General features: G+C 42.8%; 1 protein-coding gene across 2 annotated transcripts in view; it reads left to right on the plus strand.

The window, feature by feature from the left end:
- LOC127423288 (anti-sigma-I factor RsgI2-like) overlaps positions 1-13,305 on the plus strand; it is a 43,151-nt gene extending 29,846 nt beyond the window's left edge. For both annotated transcript variants that reach the window (XM_051667467.1, XM_051667466.1), the window contains exon 5: positions 5,433-13,305. In XM_051667467.1, the coding sequence (XP_051523427.1) occupies positions 10,187-11,707 (1,521 nt within the window). In that variant the 5' untranslated portion in view covers positions 5,433-10,186 and the 3' untranslated portion in view covers positions 11,708-13,305. The remainder of the gene's footprint in view (positions 1-5,432) is intronic.
- The last annotated feature ends 11,101 nt before the right edge of the window (positions 13,306-24,406 follow it).

A 24,406-nucleotide genomic window follows, 5' to 3' on the forward strand; every position in this document is an offset into this window, starting at 1 on the left:
AAGTAATCAGACATATTCAGGACTCTCTGCATTTGGAGGAGATGCAAACTTTAAACACATGGCGGAGAATGGTTTGTATAGTGAATGACACCTGCAAACCGGCTATGGCGAAATACTCAGGGGGGACCCCCAGAGTGGACGGCTATTTTTAGACAGATATAATAGGATGTATTTGACCAAAATTCCATTATCTTCTGCAAGCTGGCTAACACTATACTACAGCTGAGGAAGAGAGTTAAACAGCTAAAGCTTTGGGAGTTGCGACAGTTGCAGGTAATCGCACATGCTTAAAATCGCTCTCTCTCAAACACACACTTCTTTTGAATTAGCAACGGCAGATCCTGATCCATGGCGTAAGAAAGTAGTTCCATGCACAAGTGCATTTTTCCTCATTTTTTTTTATTTAATTGTTTGTTGAAATGTTGTATAAAAGCAATATCACACTCACAATCGTGCAGGTAATCGCAGTGGTGCTGATATAGGGCCATATAGCACATGTAATATTGCTTTAATAACTGTAACTGATTATAATAATAATTACAAATAGTAATAATCTATTATTAAAAGTGAAGTGTGTAATTTCTGTGTCACTGGCTTCACTAATGTAATTGCAAAAATAAAACATGTTTTTAAACCAGTTTCCCAAATAATCTTCCCCTTCTCCCATTGGATGAACAAATCCCATCCAAAACTCACGCCATTGGTTGAGCCAATGTAATAGTGTGGCGTTGGCTGGGATGCTCTAACAAACAGAGCGATGTTTTGTTAGTGCCACAGTTTTGTAACATGGGTATTCAGAAAGAAGGGTGTTAGTATCCAAATGCAGTAGATTTTATTACACAAAGACAATAATCAACAACACAAAGAACTAAACAATAATCAATGTACACACACCAACGATACAGCCATAAAAGAAAAGACCAGATAATGAACAACGGAAACAAGAGGGATTAAATACACATGAAACTAATGACAAACTAGAAACACCTGGGCAATGGAAAGACAGGAAACAGGAACTCGGGGAACAGTTAACACAAGACTATCAAAATAAGAGTCCATATTATAAATAAGAGTTCATACACAAAAAGCAAAAGCACACAAAGCCACCAAATACATTACAAGTTTACACTTTTCGGGGGAATCAACCTATGAATGGCTTATCTATAGTTGTCTCTACATATTAAGCTGGGATAAGAGAACACATAAAAAAAAAATTAAAAAAAATAATAATAATAATAAATTACACGCTTCACCTTTAAATTCCGTGATTGATGCTGCATTGAATTTGTATTGTAAGACTGAGGCATCATGATGCATCAATGCAATTTTACACCCCTGCTTATCAGTGATCTCATGATCTTGTGTTATTAAGCCATTACTCAGCGATACCTCTGGATGAAAATGAAAACAATCTGTCTAGGTTTTTCAAAGCACATTACAATATATAAAACACATGTCTTCTTGTAGTATAAAACTTTTATAAAACCCTAAAATGCATGGATGGATCAAAATATAGGGGCTATTTGACTATTATTTACATGAAGTGGTGTTTTTATCTGACATTTTAGGAAAGCCTCAATTAAGGTCTTTGATTATACAAACTAATTGTTTTCACATTTACTTTCCTGTTTTTAAATTGTAGAGAAGTTTATATTAATACCCCTAATTTACATACAATATGTGGTAAATTTTGTTTTAATTTTGTATCTTTTAATTTTAATTTTGTACATTTCATATTTTTAATTACCTATATTTGCAATGTTAAATATCATGTTTATGTTCAGATTTATATTTAGTAAGAAAGTAAATACCATGCTGTCAAATAGCGAATAAGAATACATAACATTGTTATCACATTAAAAAAAATATTATATTACTATACCCCTTTACTAAAAATCTAAATTTAAATTGTGTGTGTGTGGGTGGGGGTACCCACACACACACAATTTAAATTTAGAATTGATTTTCATTGACAGAACAAGTATAGAAAATATGCATCTATATTTTATTCAGTATGCATAATATAGTGGAAAGTTTGTTATGCATGCTGGGGTTAAAACTACAAGAAGACATCTGAAATGTGTTTTCACATCCATTGCCAATATTCACTGTGGTGGTGTAATGATTTCTGATGATGGGCAGACTCACAGGTTAAACAGTGCTGATAGCCAATCTAGCCTCCCACATTCCAACTCCTGTAAGTGCACTGATCTAATCTGTCCAGCCCCCAGGCATTAGCAGTCAATCACATTACTTCCAGCTCCTTTGTAGGATGAGCTGATATATGGTGCTACTGGATTGGATTTTCTTCTGTATTCCTTGCCTCTCTCCTTATCTTGTGCTATAGGCCAACTGAATTGAAAAGGAGTCAATCTAGCTTCTGGCATAGCCACAACAAAAGAAGCAAATAAGATTAAAAGGGTTTTAAGAGAAGCCCCTGCTTCTCTTTGAATCAATAAAGCAACAAGTGTGCATTTAAATCAGCTCGATGTAAAATTACTTTTCCTCTGGCTCAGATTTCACTACCACTCAATGCTTTCTTTGTTCTGGTTTTGTAGTGACTTGGACCGTGAGTTAATTGCAATGTCTTGAGAGCTTCTTGACCTTATTTTACATTATATCAACTACATTGTGTTTTCAGTCATTATTACAATGTCCTTTCTGCATTCTGTGTTCTTTCATGTATAAGGGAAAGAACACAGAATGACAGGGCTTTTATCTTGTATTGCTCTCATCTCATCTCCTTGGACACCGGCCAAGTATGCACAGAATGCACAGCAACTGTTATATCGTTCTGCATAAAGTTACACAGTACACACTCTTCATTCTTTGGGTGAATCTCATGAAACCTGTCAAGAACATTATGGGTTATATTTCACCCTAAAATCAGCAGAAAGAAATAAGAAATTATATTTTGCTTAAAGAGAATTTCAGGACATTGTGACATTATTTTCATGACAACTAAGCCCCTCCCTATTCCACCATTCACAGCAGTACCAGAATTACTTTACAATATTATATAGTCAAGTTATTTTTATTTGTATAATGCTTTTCGCAATAATCATCTTTGAGATTTTTCTACACTTAGACTGGAGTCCAAATTCAACTGATTGAACATAATTTGGAAAAGCACACACCTGTCTATATAAGGTCTCTGTAGCAATTAAGAAGATAAAGAGGAAGCTAAGACCGACTTGACAAACACATAGACATTTAATGACACTTTTCAGTGTGCAAAGAAACAAAAACACCAGCCAGCAACACCGCCCCATACTTTAAAAGTATTTAAAGACTAACATTCTGAAAAGCCTGACTCACACTGTATGCATCTCATTACTCCACAAAAAAGGACATGCAAAATGGGTAGACTTTGCATTTGTTAACTATTGCTCATTGTTTAATTGGCTTTTTGTCTTTATACTGTGACAGACTGCAGCTGTCAAATCCTAATGCTTCTGTAGCTCTCAACAATACGCTATGGAAGCATTATGGGCTCGGTATTGTCTCCTCATTCCCCAACTCATCCATCCCTCAGATATTCAGTGTGGTGCAAAATGTTTTCAAGTCCCAAATGTCATATTTCTCCAGTCCAACTAATTATTGGAGCTTCCAATATAATGTATCACTTCATGTTCCTTTAATCAAGTATGTTTTGAGAATGTTTTTATTTTTAAGCTATTTTGATTGAGCTGTGGCTTTGATTGAGGGTAGCAGAAAGCACAGACTACCAAGCAGTGATAAAGGTCACAAATGAGTGGCTTTTATGTGAATTATGAATGTAACTCTCTTCATTCTTAGAGTCTAGGATATTCTTTGAGACACCAAGCACACAGACTTCTAATGCTGGTCTACTGAGTTAATGTTACTTTACTGCATAGCACTACAAAGGTTTTATTGAATATATTTGTTTTGGCCAAAATATTTGTCCAGTAGTCGATTTGTGAGTGCCATCTTCTATTTGCAAAATAAATAAACAAAATAATCTACTAAACTCACTTTTTCTCTTGATTTGGCATTATTTGGACATGTGGTTGTTGTTGCTCATTATTCTTAAATAATATGCACGCACACACACACACACACACACACACATACACACACACCTGTTGGTGCAGCTATCATTATGAGGACTCTCCATAGACATAATGATTTTTATACTGTACGAACTATAGATTCTATCCCCTAACCCTAACCCTACCCCTAAACCTAACCCTCACAAAAAACTTTCTGCATTTTTACATTTTCAATAAAACATCGTTTAGTATTTTTTTTAAGTGATTTGAATTATGGGGACACTAGAAATGTCCTCATAAACCACATTTATAGCATAATACCCTTGTAATTATTAGTTTGTAACCTAAAAAAAAAGTCCTTGTAAACCACTTAAACCTGCCCACACAGACACGCACACACACACACTCCACAAGTAATAAGTGCATATTGCATATGTGGCTAACACTACTTTTGTAAGATTTACAAACATCTGCAGTTGAAAACTTTGTGTTAATACCAGAGAATAATTGTATACATACTATAATGATTAAATCCCGATTCGTATTTAGACCACTGATCAAGATTTAGTTAAAAGTGTTGGAACATGATGATATATAGTCAAAACACCATGTTTCCTGCCTTCTGGTAGCTGGCAGAAATTAAACCAGAATTGTTCATAAGAGGACAGATTGAAGAGAAGAAATATCATGAATAATTCTCCTGATAAACAGTTCATGGCCTGTCCAAACTGTCTGTGACTGACTCTTAACATACTGTATACTCTACTGTTCACAAATAAACACCCGAATGGTGTATGGAGACAATATAAAAAATATATAATAAAGAGACAAAAGAAACCTTTGAATAAAGTATGTTTTTTTTATTTATTTTTTTTTTATTTATATTGTATTATTTTGCTAACTTTATCAATTTTGAATCAGAACAGAACTGTACATGGAATTTTAGGTTTACAGAAGCTCTGAACACATACATTATAAGATAAACAGCTAGGCAGAGTAAACAGAAAAAAAAAAAAGAAAGTTATTTACATGTGTGAAAATTGAGACCTAAAGTACACTATATAAATGCAAATAAATAATGACCTTATATATAATATATACTTATATTAGTATATGCTTTATCAGACAATACTGTAAAATTGGTAATCTGCAATTGTTACCTTAAAGAGCTTTTTCTACTTGATCTAACCCTTACAATTAGTTTTTTTGGTGTAACCTTAAGTATTCAGGTTTATTCATTGATGTTAAATAACATTTTATCACATAAGGCACATTTTTTTTTTTTTCAGTGTATATTGTATAAATACTTTTAAATATGTATATTTTCTTTTATACCCTTGAAATATATCTATTAAAACTTTTGCATATGGCTGTAATAGTCTATTTATTTTTTAAAGCTTATTTTAATTTCTCTTTAAGACTCATGGCTGTGGGAGCAGACCCTAATAAACCTACACAGGTGTGAATGAATCAGCGAGCTGTGTCATAGTTAGCACTTTATTAAATCTGGGAATTTCACCAAATTGTAATTTTATGGTATGTATGTGAATCTTAATGGAATAATGTAAGCCTATTCTCTTTGAATAAACTACACTCTTCCTCTTGGGTACTCACTTTGCACACATTATTGCCTGTTTTCTGCGTCTATTATAATCCTTTTAAAGTTAACTGTATTTCATAATCTTTTTCCTTCTCCTTTTATCTTCTCATCTTTCACTCAACAGGAAACTGTTGTTATGATTACAGATGATTCTGTCTTGATAAATTAAATTACACACTTGTAGAATATTTAAATTTTGAGGTAATTAAGTTTAAAGTGAATGGCTAGGTTTGAAGAAAGAAAGACTCTTTTTCATCCAGCCGAATTTAACTGCTTGTTTGGTCTGATGCAACTGCTGTAGAATACAGAAAAAAGGACATAGTAAATATCCATAGTAAAAGAACGAAGTTAAAATTCTCATGGCTTCTGTAATGTAGGTTGATTTTTGTTAATGTGTCTTTGGTTTCAGTCCTGTCTCAGCTCCACTGAGGGAACAGAATTTGGATCTGTGTCAACATGATTTACAACAAGCACATGTCAGATATTTCTGTCATACCACCTGATCACACCAGCCTTTCGATACAGAAGACATTTTTCTGTCTCTCTGTCTTACGTCATACCCCGCCTCCTTGTTTGCCCATTTTTAGTTTACAGTGGTGGCCCATGCATTTTAAATCTTGGCCTTCAGTGTGATTCATGCCATTAAGAAAAAACTGTTTCACAATGAATAAGACACCCTATGCCTATGGACATCATACATTACATCGCAGCCAAATAATAATACCAATTGACATTTTTTTAAAACATCCACGCACTAAAGCCAAAACCAAGAAGGTCTAATTCCAGGAAAAAGCTCTAAAAATATTTGCGATCTAAATGTTGCTTGCAATAAATTTTGTTTCGTCAGGGTACACGGTTACTTTTCAAAACTTGATCCGACACTGAATGCTCCAGCAGCCTAATTTACACTTAGAAAACTCCTGATGTTGCTATAACAAAGCACTTACCAATTTACTTGAAGAGAAAATCAGCCCTCCTTTCCTGTTTACATCTCAGGTTTTTAAATCCACAAGGATCTCTTTCTCAATGATGATAGCAGCAGTGATGACAGCCGACTTGTCAGCAAGATCTCGCGCTCTTCGCTTTCAAATTACTTGCATCATTTAAAGCGTGATTGTGTCATTGAATGCCAGCTAGAAGGCCTGGGGCATGTTCAATCTCAAAACTGTGTGCACCGTTTTACTACGGTTTCTGGGTTGAAAGACATGTTTCCTTGAAACGGTGTGAAACGGTGTGCAAAGAGCTTTGAGGTACGTTTTCTCTCGTTTGGTGGGTGTGTCAAAGGTGTTACCCAATCAGCAGTGTAGGATATGAGAGGCAGAATAATTGCAGCAATATGATTTGAATCTAGGGAAATCAGCCTTTTAATCCTGAAATTCCTCGATGTCATAAATTAAAGGACTAGGCACCAACAAACCTAGTGAAGCCTGCCTTTGGACAATAAAATGGTCAAAGAGACTGAAACGGCATGATTTAAAGAAAAAAGGTAATTGGTCAGAGAGGCCCCTCAGCATGACCTTCTGAACTTCCACACAGAGCTAAAACAGGATTCACTTTGAAAGGTTTCCTTGCAAAGACCCTCAGATTTGCATGATTCTAATACTAAGACATTTCATCTTAATCCAGGAACATTTCACACAAAGTCACAGTACGTTACTGAAGTTAACCCTCTGGAATGCACAGAGTGCATTTGGACCGAGATATACACCTGGCTAGATAATTACTTTAACCTGTGATTACTTTTATAATTGACAAATTAATGATTATAGCCTGATGTACCTTTTTAAAATATATGTAGTGATTTGTAATCACTTCAAACTAACAAATCGGTGATTATAATCATCAATCTTGTATGATTCATCTCATTCTACTAAGAATGGTAACTATTCAAGGTATAATATTTATGAAAGTGTGTTATGTTTGGTATGTAAATGTTTGCTTGTTAACATAGAGAATTTTGATGTCAACAAATGTCATGTTTCTTGTAACGTTTTCAAGATATAAAAGTTCATGATTAAACATTCACTATTTTGAGCGGAAATTCTCCACACAAAGGACTGTAAATCACTTTTGAAAAGGACAGACCAGTTGACCATGTGACTTTGAACAGCCACTTCTGATTGGCTCAGAACACCTTTTGGGGTGCAGCCAATTTCAGTTCAAAAGTCCTAAACAGGAAGAACACGCTCTCTCTTACACTTGCCGCTCCTGCCCTTCTTCTTCCTCCTTCTTCGGCCCTTGTGCTTCTTCCAGATCCTCCGTGCCATGTAGAGTCCAAGGAAAACTCAGGACACATACGTCCCGAGGAAGCCTCTCACTCTCTGCTCTACGGGTCACACACCCAACATGAGTTGCGAGTCTTCCTTGCATAAGGCCTCGTTTCAAAGCCCACTTCATCATCCAACGAGACAACAACTATCAGCATTCATAACAGAGGTCCAAAGCATCGACGGAACGAACTTTCTACAAAGAGCCAAAGAACCAAGCAACGCAAGGAAACGCAAAGACATGCAAGTACATCTCCAGACTTTTGCTCAAAGTGCTGGTGTATTAGTTAAATACTTTGGGTAATCTGACTGCAAATCGATGTAGACTCAAAGAAGGGTAAATGGTTCTTAAGGCATTGTCAACAGACTCCATAAAGTTCATTTTCTCTGTATTGATCATTTATTTCACATTCTGTCACTACTCACCAACCTGTTTCATGTTATATGTGTTAGATTAGTTTTATATTTAGAATAGCAATAAAGTTTGTCTGTGTTCAAAGATAATTTGACTGTGGAATATTTTGATAAATAATCTCATCCCTGTTTTTAAAAGATTTCGCTTCAAAGCCATACCTAAATATGTGTAATATTATTTTCAATAAGCCATGAGAATAATATTACTCCAATAAGATAATTAATCATAATTCCCTTATTAAAGCTAATTCCTTACAATAGAAATTGTGAGCAGATACAACAAAACGTTGTATTACGATTTTAATGGTGGAGAATTTTATTCAGACAAATAATCTATTTATTTGTCATTTATCTAATTTATAATGGTTGTCGAACGTGACTAATTCCATTATACATTTCCTTACATAATAATGTAGAATACGAACAGTTTAAATTAATTCCTAGCTCACACATACGGTTTCCCTACATATAATGGTGGGGGTACACGGGCATTTTAACCCATCCCGTGTACATTTATACAGTCATTATTTTCTTTGAAAATTACTACATATATTGGTGAAGGTACATGGGCATTTTAACCTATCCCGTGTACACTTACACATACCAATATTCCCTACATAATAATGGTGGAGAATGCAGGGAAAAATCTAAATTAGTTATTTGTCGTTTTATATACACAGTCATTCTTTCCTTTGAATCCAGAAACAGAACAGAGAAACTACAGAAGTTCCGCGTTTGTGACGTATATATTATGTGTTGGTTTGTTGTCATGACAATGAGAGAGCTAGAGCTCATATTTACCTCCCTGTTATAAGTTAAAGGCTGAACGCCGACTTCAGCGCTCATGAAAAGAGCACAGAAATTGAACTCTCTGATTAAACAAACCCAGACACTTTCTGGAATAAAGTTCCAGTTAAACTAAAGACTCCACGAAAGGAGTTTGAAATTTCCCCTGCCAGGAGGAAGAAATCTCCTTGTGATGTTCCTCTATCTCTTTCTAAATGGCCTTATTTAATAGCTTGATTGATGACATTGCGATGTTCCAGTGCATTCAACTAGTCTATCTTCACTGTCTGTGGTTTAATCATTGAAGTAGATGTTCGATTGGGATGTTCTCTGCTATTCTGGATGGCAAGGGCAGTGACTGTAACATCGAGCATATTTTGTAGTATTAAACACGTATTTAAATTGATTTCATCAGGCTCCGAAAATTTTTCAAAAAGAATGCAAAGAATGGCCTTCTCAGCTGCCATAGTTGCAACACTTGCGTAACACAACAGGGTGTTCAATGCACCACCGTTTCTGTTTAAATAAACATTTTGCTATGTTTTGTCGGGGCTGAACGTGCCCCTGGACTGGGACATATCCTAAAGACCTCACCCACAAGAACAAATAAATCAATCTGACTGGCTGATGAATCTGACAATCTGACTTTAGACGCCTCTTCACTGCACTACTGAGGGATTCTGTAGAAATTCTGAAGGCTTAACGGGGTGGAGCTCTGTCACGTCTAGATGTGTTTTTGTTCATGTCTTTTATTTTAAAGTTTAGTTCCTGTTCCTGTTAAGGTCATGTGATTTCATGTTTCCCTCCATTTTCATGTGTTTATTGTCTTGTTACCTTGTTATCAGTTCTGTCCTGTCATGTTTCTCCATTGTCCACGTATTTAAGCCTCATGTTTGCCATTGTCCACTGTCGGGTATTGTGAATGTACCTTTGCTGGATTGTTCATGTCATGTCAAGTCAAGTTTATGTTTTTGTATTTTTTTCATGTTGGGAGTTACGGTTTTTGGATTTCACGACTGATAATAAACTGCACTTCATCACAGATCATCGTCTTCATCATCTGCCTATCATTGCCAGCATCATTACAGAATACCTGACCAACCAAAATGAACCCAGCAATCCAGCTTCTTCATTTTCACCAGGGGAATCGATCCCTGGAAAATTATGTGGAGGACTTCTGCGCACTGGCCTGCCAGGTGGACTTTAATGAAGTCGCCCTCAAGGACATTTTCCGGGTGGGACTGAATGAGCCAATCTCTTCCCTGATGCCTGGTGGTCACAGTCCCCTCAATCTGGCTCAGTATATTGACCTTGCCCTGCAGATAAGTTGTTCTATGTTCACTGTGGGGGAGACGGATGCTAAGCCAGAGTTCCACATCATGGCCGCCAAGCCCGAGTTCCACGTCATGGCCACCAAGCCAGGGTCCCATGTCATGGTCGCCAAGCCAGGGTCCCACGTCATGGTCGCCGAGCCAGGGTCCAAAGTCATGGTCCCCGAGCCAGGGTCCCACATCATTGTCGCCGAGCCAGGGTCCCACGTCATGGTCGCAGAGCTTGTGCCACCTTCTGCCCCGGATCCTGAGTCTGCTCCATGCCATGTCACAGCCACGCCAGAGTCAGCTCCATGCCATGTCACAGCCACACCAGAGTCAGCTCCATGCCATGTCACGGCCACGCCTGAGTCTGCTCCATGCCATGTCACCACCACGCCTGAGTCTGCTCCATGCCATGTCACAGCCATGCAAGAGTCTGCTCCATGCCATGTCACAGCCAGGCCTCAGCCTGTTCCATGCCATGTCACAGCCACACCAGAGTCTGCTCCATGCCATGTCACAGCCATGCCTCGGCCTGTTCCATGCCATGTCACCGCCACGCCTGAGTCTGCTCCATGCCATGTCACAGCCACGCAAGAGTCTGCTCCATGCCATGTCACTGCAACGCCTCAGCCTGCTCCATGCCATGTCACAGCAATGCCTCAGCCTGCTCCATGTTATGTCACAGCAACGCATCAGCCTGCTCCATGCCATGTCACAGCAATGCCTCAGCCTGCTCCATGCCATGTCACAGCCATGCCTCGGCCTGTTCCATGCCATGTCACAGCCACACCAGAGTCAGCTCCATGCCATGTCATAGCCACGCCAGAGTCAGCTCCATGCCATGTCACAGCCAAGCCAGAGTCAGCTCCATGCCATGTCACAGCCACGCCAGAGTCAGCTCCATGCCATGTCACAGCCACGCCTGGGTCTGCTCCATGCCATGACACCGCCACACCTGAGTCTGCTCCATGCCATGTCACTGCCACACCTGAGTCTGCTCCATGCCATGTCACAGCCACGCAAGCGTCTGCTCCATGCCATGTCACAGAACGCCTCAGCCTGCTCCATGCCATGTCACAGCAACGACTCAGCCTGCTCCATGTTATGTCACAGCAATGCCTCAGCCTGCTCCATGCCATGTCACAGCAATGCCTCAGCCTGCTCCATGCCATGTCACAGCAACGCCTCAGCCTGCTCCATGTTATGTCACAGCAACGCCTCAGCCTGCTCCATGCCATGTCACAGCAACGCCTCAACCTGCTCCATGCCATGTCACTGCCATGCCTGAGTCTGCTCCATTCCATGTCATAACCACGCAAGAGTCTGCTCCATGCCATGTTACAGCAATGCAAGAGTCTGCTCCATGCCATGTCACAGCAACGCCTCAGCCTGCTCCATGCCATGTCACAGCAACGCCTCAGCCTGCTCCATGTTATGTCACAGCAACTCCTCAGCCTGCTCCATGCCATGTCACAGCAACGCCTCAGCCTGCTCCATGCCATGTCACAGCAACGCCTCAGCCTGCTCCATGTTATGTCACAGCAACGCCTCTGCTCCATGGTCCAGGCCCGCCTCTGCTCCACGGTCCAGGCCCGCCTCTGCTCTACGAGCCAGCGCTCACACCTGCCACGGCCAACGAGTCAGCATCCACGCCTACCATAGCCAAGTCAGGATACTGCCGTACCATGTTACCACGTCATGCCATGTAGCCACGTCAAGTCGCCATGCCCCCCTCCCTCCAGCTCCATCTTGAACTCTGTGTTTTTGTTTTGGGGTGTCGGGAGCCGCCCCTAGAGGGGGGGATATGTCACGTCTAGATGTGTTTTTGTTCATGTCTTTTATTTTAAAGTTTATTTCCTGTTCCTGTTCAGATCATGTGATGTCATGGTTCCCTCCATATTCATGTGTCTTGCTTTCATTGGTTTATTGCCTTGTTACCTTGTTATCAGTTCTGTCTTGTCATTGGTTATCATTGTCATGTTTCTCCCTTGTCCATGTATTTAAGCCTCATGTTTGCCATTGTCCATTGTCAGGTATTGTGAATGTAACTTTGTTGGATTGTTCATGTCATGTCAAGTCAAGTCAAGTTCATGTTTTTGTAATTTTTTTCACATTGGGAGTTACGGTTTTTGGATTTCACGATTGATAATAAACTGCACTTGGGTTCATCACACATCATCGTCTTCATCATCTGCCTGTCATTGCCAGCATCGTTACGAGCTCAGATTCACGCGCTGCTACAGAAGCGCTCTGCTTTGGGCATGAGATTTGTGACACAGTCATCACGCTTCACTTGTAAGGATCAAGGAATAAATTCTGATTTGATAAACTATTCGTTGTTTGCTATTAATTTTTATATGAATTAGGAGTGAAAAATCTATTGAAAATAAATGAGCAAAAAAGATGAATGAGAATGAATGGATGAAAAAATATCTGTTTATTAGATGCAGAGAAGGCTTTGGTGGCCCTGAGAATTATTAGTCACACCTGCCCTGTCTTGTTAACCTGTTGATTTCTCTGTTTATTTTAGTCTCCTCATGTGTGCTATCCGGTGCAAGTTTGTCTTGTGTTACACAATCAGTCTTGTGTCTCCAGTTGGTCTAGTTAGTCGGTATTGCCTGTTTGTTGGTTCTGTTCTTCATCCCATCCCTGTCTGGTCCAGTTGGTCCTGGTTTCCCATTTCCCTCTGCCCCAGCCCTGGATTACTCGTTTTCCCCGACGGGGTTGTTTTTGTTTGTTTTTTTATTTATTTTTATATATAAATACATTTTTTGAATCTTTCTTGTGTCCTGAGCCTCATCATTCCCTACGATCATGGCAGAACGAACTGGCCAAGATGGACCCAGCAGAGATTTTTTTTTTATGGTTCTCCTGCTCACCAGCATGCAGAGCACGCCAAGAGGCTGCGCGGGGTAAGGCAGGAGGACAAGTCCATTTGGGGATATGCCCTAGAATTTTTGTCACTGTCCTCGGGTACAATCAGACATGCCTAAGTGATCTTTTTTGGGCAGGTCTGAATGAACCTATTAGATCCTGTGTCCCAGAACGGGGTGAGGATGAGTACTTTCTCAAGGCAGTCAGGCAAGCCCTTAAATGGAAAGAAATTATCACAGCTGGTGCCTCGGGTGACTTCCCATCCTCATCCCAATCTGAGGATGAGGGCACTCCCCACTCGGAGGTGGATGCCTCGGCCATTGCCCGATTCCACCACTACTGATTGCCATGAGACGGCGGTCGTTCCTGCTGCTGACCACTATGAAGCAGAGGCTGTCACAGCAACAGTACTTCCCTCCACCTGGAGGAGGAAGAGGGCACCTACTCCTCAGTCGCTGACAGCGTGCACGGCCACGGAGGCCGTTCCCATGCCACTGCCAGCATCTACAGCCATGAAGGCCTTTTCCCTGTCACTGTCAGCGCTCACGGCCATGGAGGTCATTCCCCTGCCGCTGCCAGCGCCTTATGCCTGCCATGGTCAACGAGTCAGCACCCACGCCTGCCATGGTCAACAAGCCAGCACCCACACCTGCCACAGTCAACAAGCCAGTGCCCACACCTGCCATGGTCAACAAGCCAGCGCCCACGCCAGCCACGATCAATAAGCCAGTGCCCACGCCTGCCACGGTCAACGTGCCAGTGCCCATGCCTGCCACGGTTAACGAGCCAGTTCCTGAAGCCTCTTCTGTCCCAGAGCCAGTGCTTGAAGCCTCGTCTGTCCCAGAGCCAGCGCTTGAAGCCTCGTCTGTCCTAGAGCCAGCGCTTGAAGCCTCGTCTGTCCCAGAAACAGCACCTGAAGCCACGGCTGTCCCAGTGCCAGCATCCTTGGTCACGAAGGTCATTCCCATGGCAGAGCTCCTGGCCGCCCAGAAGAGGAGGAAGAGAAGAGCTGCTCCCAGTCTCTGCCAGCGTTCCTGGCCACGGAGGCCGTTCCCCAGTCACTGTCAGTGCTCCCGGCCACGGAGGTCATTCCCCAGTCCCTTCCAGTGCTCCCGGCCATGGAGGCCATTCCCCTGTCACTACCAGTGCCCACACCGCCTGTGCTCACAGCCACAAAGGCTGTTCCTCTTGTCACTGCCAGTGCCCATGACCACGGAGGTCATTCCCCTGTCACTGCCTGTGCTCACAGCCACTGAGGCTGTTCCTCTGTCACTGCCAGTGCTCACGACCAAGGAGGTCATTCCCCTATCACTGCCAGTGCCCATGACCACGGAGGTCATTTCTCTGTCACTGCCAGTGCCCATGGCAACAGAGGCCATTCCCCCTTCCCTGCCAGTTCTCACAGCCACGGAGGCCGTTCTCCAGTCTCTGCCAGTTCTCATGGCCACAGAGGCCGTTCCCCAGTCTTTACCAGCATTCATGGCCACGGAGGCCACTCCCCTGCTGTGGCCAGTGCCCGAGCCTTCCACGGCTCCGCCCCCTGAGCCACTCCCTCCTGAACCCTGTCCAGTGGCTGCCGTCCAGTTCACTGCCCCTGTCCAGCGGCCACCGTCCATTTCTCTGTCCCCTGTCCAGCAGCCACCACCTAGTACTGTGCCACCACTGCCCTGAGGCCTCCTCCCAGGCTGCCAGACCACGCCTCTGCCCTGAGGCCTCCTCGCAGTCCACCAGACCCTGCCCTTACCCTGAGGCCTCATTCCAGTCCGCCAGACCCTGCCTCCGCCCTGAGGCCTCCTTCCAGCCTGCCAGACCCTGCATCCACCCTGAGGCCTCCTCCCAGGCCGCCAGACCCTGCCCTTACCCTGAGGCCTCCTTCCAGTCTGCCAGACCCTGCCTCCACACTGAGGCCTCACCCCAGGCTCCCTCCCTTGTTTCCTCCCTTCCTTCCCTCCCTTTCTGTTTTGTTTTCTGTTAGTGCTTATTTTGTCTTGTGTATTGTTTGATGTTCCCATTTTGGAATGCCGGGAGGGGGGGTACTGTCATGGTCCTGTCACTCTGTCAGTCTGGGTTTTTGTCTGACAGAACTGTGGCATCATCGTCCCATGTCTGTCTTGTGTTTCGTTGTATGTCTTTGCGTGAGCGCACAGTTTCAGTTGTATTTCCTGCCGTGTGCTTCTCGGTCTGTCTTGTTTCATGTCCAGAGCATGGTGTCTGGATCCTGACTTCCTGTCTGATTCGGTTTTGGTCTGTGTCGGGATCTGGACACTCATGCTCCGTTTTCTGTCTGTTATTGGCTTGGGTGCATCGTGCTTATGCCATCTTGGCAGCATGCACTCGCATCAATAGTTTATGTCTGTCTCTCGTGAACATGGGTGCACCTCGCGTTGTGCTTGCGTTGCGCTGCACATCCGGGTTGCGAGCTGTCTTCACGTGGTGCTGAGGTTTAGTCATTTCGGTCTGAGATTTCGGGTTTGTGTGGCCGAACTCTCACACAGGTGTCCTGTCTTGTTTTTGTCCTGTCTTGTTTTTGTCACCTGTTGTGTGCATTGCGTGGCTTTTGCCTCACAATGTATGCTCAGGTTTCATTTAGTGTGAGAGTGCGTGGTGTTGCTTTGATTGGCATTGCTACGTATTCTCTCGTCTTGTTTGTCAGTTGGCATGAGCGTGTATTGCCTTATTGTCTTGGCAATGTGCGCTCATGCCATTCAGGTGTTTTGTTGTCTTGTGAGAGCACGTGTCTTTGTTTTGTTTCTGTATCGCCGCGTGTCTCTCTGTCTTACGTCATACCCCGCTTTCTTGTTTGCCGATTATTAGTTTATTTGTCACACCTGCCCTGTCTTGTTAACCTGCTGATTTCTCTCCCTATTTTAGCCTCCTCATGTGTGCAATCCAGTGCCAGTTCGTCTTGTGTTACTCAGTCGGTCTTGTGTCTCCAGTTGGTCTAGTTAGTCGGTCTTGCCTGTTTGTTGGTCCTGTTCTTCATCCCATCCCTGTCTGGTCTGGTTGGTCCTGGTTCTCCATTTTTCTCTGCCCCAGCCCTGGTTTATATGTTTCCCCCTACAGGGTTATTTATGTTTGTTTCCCCCTAGTGGGAGTTTTTGGTTTGTTTTTTTATTTATTTTTATATATAAATAAATTCCTTGTTTTTTTTTTCATCTCTGCTCTTGGGTCCTGAGCCTTATCATTCCCTACGATCGTGACAGTTTCAAAGTCAAATATCTAACCTGTTAGTATAGGGAGACTGGAGGCAATTGTTACACTAAATGTCTTTCTGTTTTATCAGAAACTTTTAAGTTGTTGTCTAAGGTTCACATGATGCTTACACTGATGCTGGTATAGCTACCACAAAAGACTTTATCACAGATGTGAAGTTGGGGGTAATTGTAACACAAATTATTTATGACTGAATTAAAAGATTTAATCTTTAAAATGTTTAATATTGTTTCATTGTATTTATTTGAGTTTTTGACTTAACAGCTTATGAACATATTTTAATTAAAAGGATTTAACTAATTTCAAATTATTATAATGATTGTCCAACATAGATGCTTGCTTTAGAGTAGATTCAATTAGTTTATATTTGTAGTAACAATTGCTCTCTGGATCCCCATTAATATAGATATTTTCTCCATTGTCAGAGTTTAATGTGGGCTATATTTCTAAGAGGATTTTGCTCTTAAATTGCTGTCATATATTCACTGGATTCCTATCTTAGCATCATCATATGCTTTGTATCAGTCAACCATATTGGGCCTTGGAGACACAAGATGCTCAGAACAGATTAAAACCTGCCAATTGTAGTGAGCAATACACATTTTAATTTACTAATTCATCATATGCTTTATATTCAACTACAACACACCTTGGGAAAGAAACACAAAAATGTATACAGACTTATCACATCTGTCACTGAATGGACCTATGCTATTCATTATAAATGGTAAAAAAAAAAAAAATGTGTTTCATCCTACACTCAGATGGACAAGCAGAGATTCATTCAAACCATTTGTGAAATCAGTTTGAAGTTTAAACATAATAGTTTCTCTTCTGTGTTTGATTAAAAAAGACCAAGGATATATATTGGCCATTCAATCTAATGCCAGAATGGCAAATACAGATAATCTGATCAAGAATACCAACTAAGATCAACTAAACCATTGGGGTGCATATGCAAGCAATCACATCAAAATTTGTTTACCACATAACATACAAAATATATAATTCCTCTTGTTAACACATTACAGTAAGGTTGCATACATTAACATTCCTTTACACAATGGTTAAAATTAACTAGCAATGAAAAATACTTTTACAGAATTTAATAATCTTGATTAATGTTAATTTCTGAATATAGTTATGCATTTTCAACATTAAAAGTTCTAGAAAGTATGTTAACATGAGCATTATGCTTTATGAACAAACATAAAAATAGTATATTTATCCTCCTGAGACCTGAGCGTGACTGCTGTGTGCTTTTTCCATTTCCCTTTTTGATTTGTAAGCTATGAAATTTTAAATAATACCAAGCAATAGAAAGTCTGATTTTTTTTAATCAAATTGTTTATTATGTTTCAAGGAGTTTTGGTTATTCATGTTTTTGTGACATTACAGACATTACAGCTGATTTTCTGTATTATTTAAATGATTTGACCTGATTTTACTTTTATGTTACAATGTTTTTTTTTCTACTTTGGCAACAAAATCTCAATGTTCTGTCTTTGCATTGTCAAACAAGTAATAGCCAGTGCTGAAGCATTTTACCAATCAGAAATTAGCATAATTAATTCTGATACAAGTAATGGCCAGCATCGTCCAGTCACTGCAAACCATGTTAAAACAACATTATAAACTCTGAATCTATGTACTGATTACCATTGCCCCTTGTCTGCCAAATATATTGAGTGGTTCAAACATTATCTGCAGCCTGAAACTGAACTTTTGATAGGAAGTTTGGATTGAATGTACTTGGTTTCATAGGAAAGCTATAGGATGCTCCCTAATTAGTGTATGACTTAACCTTCAGTGTGCTGTCTGTCTGCACTAGTCTCAGAACAGTTTGAAATGCACTGTAATTTCATCCTAACTCCATATAAAGCCTTTGAAAGCAACATTTTTTCTCAGTTTGATAATGCACAGTAAATATAGGATTTCTAAGCAAAAAATGTGCTAAAGAAGTACACATTAGTGTACACTGTGTTAAGCAGTGTGGCGTTTCCTGATAAATTGCTCAAATAATAAAAAAAATGGCATATCAGATGAAAATATAGGTTTCAATATAAAAATGTAATTAGGTTTCTTACCAGATGTAGTTTTGTTGGTGTTTCTCTCAAAGACAAATTCCGCTATGATCGGTGCCATGTTGTTTTGTCACACGACCCTTTACTGACAGCCCAGAGTGTCCTGAACTGAGATCAGTCAGTTTAAATTAAATTCAATTATGCATTTTGTATAGCGAACACAAGGTTAAAAATTAACATTAAACAAGATTACAAAATGCTGTAAACATTTTTATTCTTTCTTAGTTCACCTAATGCATACCTAATGCATTAACTCGTGGGTTCCTAATTACAGAAAATAAGTGGATTTTTATGCCCCCATGCCCCCATCTAAATTCCTAATAAATGCTCATTAATATATATAATTATGTGAGCACCATTAAAAAGGCTCACTATGGCAAAGTAACAATGTGTAATGTATATATCAATGTATAAATGTACATAACAATGTATAATGTACAGTATGTGTACAGTGCTATACATGTGCTAAACAAAATGTTTTTTGGAAATTTTATGGGGGTCTGGGTAGCTCAATGGTAAAGATGCTGGCTACCACCCCTGGAGTTCGCTAGTTCGCTAGTTCACTAGTTCAAAACCCAGGGCGTGCTGAGTGACTCCAACCAGGTCTCCTAAGCAACCAAATTGGCCTGGTTGCTAGAGTCACATGGGGTAACCTCATCGTGATCGCTATGTGGTTTGTTCTTGGTGAGTTGAGCATGGTTGGTGGATGGTGTGAAGCCTCCACACGTGCTATGTCTCTATGGCAATGCACTCAACAAGCCACATGATAAGATGCGCAGGTTGACTGCGCAGGTTGACAGTCTCAGACTGGGAGGCAACTGGGATTTGTCCTCCGCCACCCGGACTGAGGCGAATCACTACACGACCACGAGGACTTAAAAGCACATTGGGAATTGGGCATTCCAAATTGGGAGATTTGGAATTTTATGAAGAAATCACTATTTTATGGATCGCACAGTAAATGCAGATTCTTTTAATATTCTATTATAAGACTATCTCTGCACATTATAAAAAACATTCAAGTATATGATTTGAAAAGAGAGTGACACTTTACATGCTACTCTTGCTGTTTATAATTAGCACACTGTAAATTAAAACAGCTCATTAAATTCAAACTTTCATGTAATGGTGACCTAGGTCTTAACATGTAACTATGTTTAACAATAATTACATAGCTTTGATGTGCTGTCTCTTTTACACAGTAAACGGGTTTGTTTTGAAGTCTTATATATTAGTATATATTTACTACATACGTTATATATGCTTAATACTTAACAGATTCCATATCTGTAATAATCTTGCTCAGGCACACTCCTAATAATACAGGGTCACCACTACATTAGCATCATAACTGTGGCTCAGGGTCACACATGAATACAGTTGTGTGTTTGGTTTCTTTGCACTCTTTTGATGTTTTGAGGTAGAACAGCACAAAGTCAAAGCTCTTAATGGATTCCTGGTAAGTGCTATTAGTGTTACAATAACTCCATATTCTTGTAATAAAACACAAAGTAAGACATATTGATCCCATCTTGTAGCAAACAAACAAACTGCAAGAAATAATAGGGGAATGGGGTGTGTATATGTGTGTGCATCATCACACAGTATCCATTTTCCATATTTTTTTCCAGGTTGTATTATAGAGTAATACACTGGTGCCTGGTATTGCTTTAGAAAGTGCTTTCAGCGAGTGCTGGTAATGGAGAAATGTATTTCTGTCTGCACTTTTAACTCTGAAAATTTTAACCCTCTGCACCTCGACCCCACTGACATTTTGCAATATTCTTTTTCTATATCTGGTTCTCGGTAAACATCACAATTGTTCCTGTGAGGTCCATGGTTTAAAATTTCACATAGTACAGCTTGCATCTATGTTTAACTGTCTAAAAGCAGGGTAAAGTAAGAGAGACAACATTTCCCATCAATTAAATTCTAGTCAAACACATGCTCATTTTATATATTTATTGTAGCTGAATAAAATGTATTTTTATGTATTCCATGATCAATTTATGTGAAGCACCCCAAAATCTAAGGTAATGATACATTTGCAGAGACTGCTAAAATCCAAGACACAACAGAGGTTTTCTGATACCACATGTGTGATACCACATACCACTCATTTCTTCAATGACAGTATTCACCCTTTACCTACTAGCAAGACAAATCAATATCTAATGTTAAATCCATTGATGCAAACTGTAGGTGATGGTGTCTGGGCATTCTGAAATGAAACTGCCTCTCAATGGAGTTTTAATTGGGTTTAACCAGAGACTATTTAGCCCCAGATGGAGCACTTGTATTAATATTAAAGGGATAGTTCACTAGAGCTTTAGAGCTCTTTGCACGAGAGCAACAGTAGTTATGCAGCACACGCGAGATAGTGCATTCAAGAAAAAACTTGTGTTGCTTCACTTCAACAGGACCACCAGCGATATTAACAACAGAAAACACAACATAGCTACACACAAACCAGAGAACAGAACATGTCTGAAGATTTTGTTGTGGAAGAATAGATGCATTTCAATGTCTAATGTTGTGTTCCCTGTCTGTCACTCACTCGACGTTGTGTCGATATAGTGACACTAGGGGTTCGATCTTGAGAGCCCCAATCACCTTTGCCTTAATTAGAAAAGGCCAATGAGAATTGGTGAGTGGAATTGCATGCCACTCTCCGCCACTGGACATACGGGTATAAAAGGAGAATTCGGAGCCGAATGCATGTAATGTGTTTGTCCTTTCACTTACACTGCTGGATTTTACGGCACATATCAGCGGTCACCCTGGCACGGTCGAGTGTAGTGCTTCCCCTGGACGCTTCGGCGGCTGAGTCTGCGGGTGCTAAAAGAGTATTTTCAAAAGAGTATATTTCCTTCTAAAAGAGCTTGTGCAAACGCTTGCTGTCTTTATAAAGATGTCCTTCCGCGTTTGCGCTACTGGATGTGGCCGTTATCTCTCCCCTCCAGACAGCCATGAAATCTGTCTCGAGTGCTTGGGGTGCCAGCACTCCGAGGCAGCCTTCGTGGAGGGTTATGTTCTCATTGCAAGAACATGCCCATCAGAACGTTACGGTCACGGCTCACTTCCTTCTTCATGAAGCAAGGAGCCATTGCGGCTGCTCCCCAACCCGCTCCGTCCTGGGCTGATGCTCAGCCGGCCGGGTCGGCAAGCACCGCGGTTGATCTGGATGTGGAACGGGCGGTAGAGCACAGGATGAGGCAGATGCTGAGATGGCAGCCGTGCATGCCTGGGCAGCTGCAAATATCGGGCTGAAGTGGAACCCTACACCCTGCCCTGAGCTGGATGATTGGTTTCTGGGCTTTCTTCACGGAAGTGCATGAGGAGCTAACAAATTAGTGGAAGGCACCTTTAAAAAAAAAAAAAAAAAGCCGCCCGTACACGCTTCGCGGGCTCGTCCATCCTAACTACCCTCGACGGCGGAGCAGCTAAGAGATATGTCGAGCTCCCCCAGGTGGAGCGTGCCATAGCGGTGCATTTATGCCCGCAGGGCACAGCCACCTGGCGTGACCGACCAAGGCTCCCTTCCAAGGCCTGTAAGTTCTCTTCCTCATTAATGACGAAGGCTTACAAGGCTGCGGGTCAAGCCACTTCTGCACTGCATGCCATGGCCATCCTGCAGGTCCACTAGGCCAAGGCACTGAAAGATCTGCTCAAGGGTAGAACCGACCCAGGGCTGATGCAGGAACTGCGTAATGCGACTGACCTTGCCTTATGGGCGACGAAAGTCACGGCACGCGCCCTGGGCCTGATGATGTCCACTCTTGTGATCCAAGAGCGTGACGCCGAGAAAGTCCACTTTCTCGATGCGCCCATCTCCCAAGGGGGGCTTTTTGGAGACACCGTTGAAGATTCGCCCATCAGTACTCGATGGTGAGGAAGCAGACTGAGGCGATTAAGCACATCTTGCCCGTATGCTAGCCTCAAAGAAGAAGATCCTCCCGTGGAAATTCAGCTCCACCTGACTGTCAGCCGGCCCCCAAGAACCCCAGACGGGCTTCGAGGCGACCCTGGCATGGGCAACCTGGGGAGAGGCAACTGACTCAAACCGGTCTGGCCCAGGTGAACTCTCCAGCCCTACCATCACCCCTGGGCCAGCGCATGGTAAGTATTATATCGCCGGGTGCCCTCTGGGCCTCGGCGCCCACATGGGTGGTAAAACAGCAGTTTCCTCATTCCCTGGGTCAGCGCACACACGACGGTCAGGTGCTGGAAGTCTTTCCGGTCAATCAGGCGAACGCAAGTACCTCCCGTTCCCTTGTTCTCCGTTGAGAGACAGCCGGCGAACAGGTAAGTCTCTGAGGTCACTCACCCACCCCAGTCACCGGCCACCGTTGCGGGCTTGTGGAGCAGCACGTCCCCCCTGGGCTGTCTTCCAATTGGGACGCCTGCTCTGCCTTGCCGCGAACCACCCTACCCGGGCACGGTAAGTCTAGTCGTCCCCTAGGTGCCGCTGGCGCGGAGTCTGGAGGCCTGGTTAGCGCTCTCCAGCCCCTCGCTGTGGCTCATCAGGACGATTCACCTCGGCTACGTGATCCAGTTCACCAGACGCCCGCCCAGGTTCAGTGGCATCTTCTTCACTACGGTGCGGGGCGAGGGTATCTCCGTCATCCGGGTGGAGGTTGCCACCCTTCTGGCGAAGGGAGCAATAGAGCCCGTTCCCGTAGCCGAGTTGCGCAAGGGCTTTTACAGCCCTTATTTTATCGTGCCCAAGAGAGAGGGAGGGTCAAAGGATCCTGGGACATATGCCATCCTTGGTGGCGGTTCTCCCCCTCGGGTTGATGCATATGAGACCACTTCAGCACTGGCTACAGACTCGAGTCCCGAGGTGGGCATGGTGCCACAGCACCCGGCATGTGACCATCACGCCACAGTGCCATCAGACTTTCAGCCCTTGGTCAGACCTGACGTTTCCACGGGCAGGTGTTCCCCTAGAGCAGGTCTCAAGGTGTGTTGTGGTCACGACAGATGCCTTGAACTTGGGCTGGAGCACCGTGTGCAATGGGCAGGCAGTCTTGGGGCTCTGGACAGGGCAAGCATGGACCGACAACACAACGACCGTAGCGTACATAAACCACCAAGGCGGCGTACACTCGCGTCGCATGTTACAACTCACCCGCCGCCTCCTCCTTTGGAGTCAGCAGATGTTGAAGTCGCTGCGAGCCACTCACCTTCCGGGCGTCCTCAACCGTGCAGCCGGCATGCTCTCACGGCAGGTAACACTCCGTGGGGAGTGGGGACTTCACCCCCACATAGTCCAACTGATTTGGGAGAGATTCGGGGAGGAGCAGGTAGACCTGTCTGCCTCCCAATAGTTCTCTCACTGCCCCCTTTGGTACTCCCTGTCCGAAGCTCCCCTCGGCACAGGTGCCTTGGTGCACAGCTGGCCTCGGGGGCTGCGCAAGTATACGTCTCCTCCATTGAGCCTCATTGCACAGACTCTGTGCAAAGTCAGGGAGGACGAGCAGCAAGTCCTGTTTGTTGCACTGTACTGGCCCAACCGGGCTTGGTTCTCGGATCTGATGCTCCTGGTAGTAGCACCTCCCTGGCGCATTCCCCTGAGGCAGGACCTTCTCACTCAGGGGAAGGGCGTGCTCCAGCACCCGCGGCCAGACCTCTGGAATCTCCACGTCTGGCTCCTGGACGGGACGTGGAAGACCTAGCGGGTCTTCTTCCAGCGGTGGTAAGCATGATCACTCAGGCCAGAGCCCCCCTCTATGAGGTGGCTGTATGCCTTGAAGTGGCGTCTCTTCAGGAACTGGTGTTCTTCCCGTGGGAAGACCCACAGAGATGTGCTGTTGGGTCTGTGCTGTCTTTCCTTCAG

The sequence above is a fragment of the Myxocyprinus asiaticus genome, chromosome 32 (assembly GCF_019703515.2).
Source record: "Myxocyprinus asiaticus isolate MX2 ecotype Aquarium Trade chromosome 32, UBuf_Myxa_2, whole genome shotgun sequence".
NCBI classification, from domain to species: Eukaryota; Metazoa; Chordata; class Actinopteri; order Cypriniformes; family Catostomidae; genus Myxocyprinus; species Myxocyprinus asiaticus.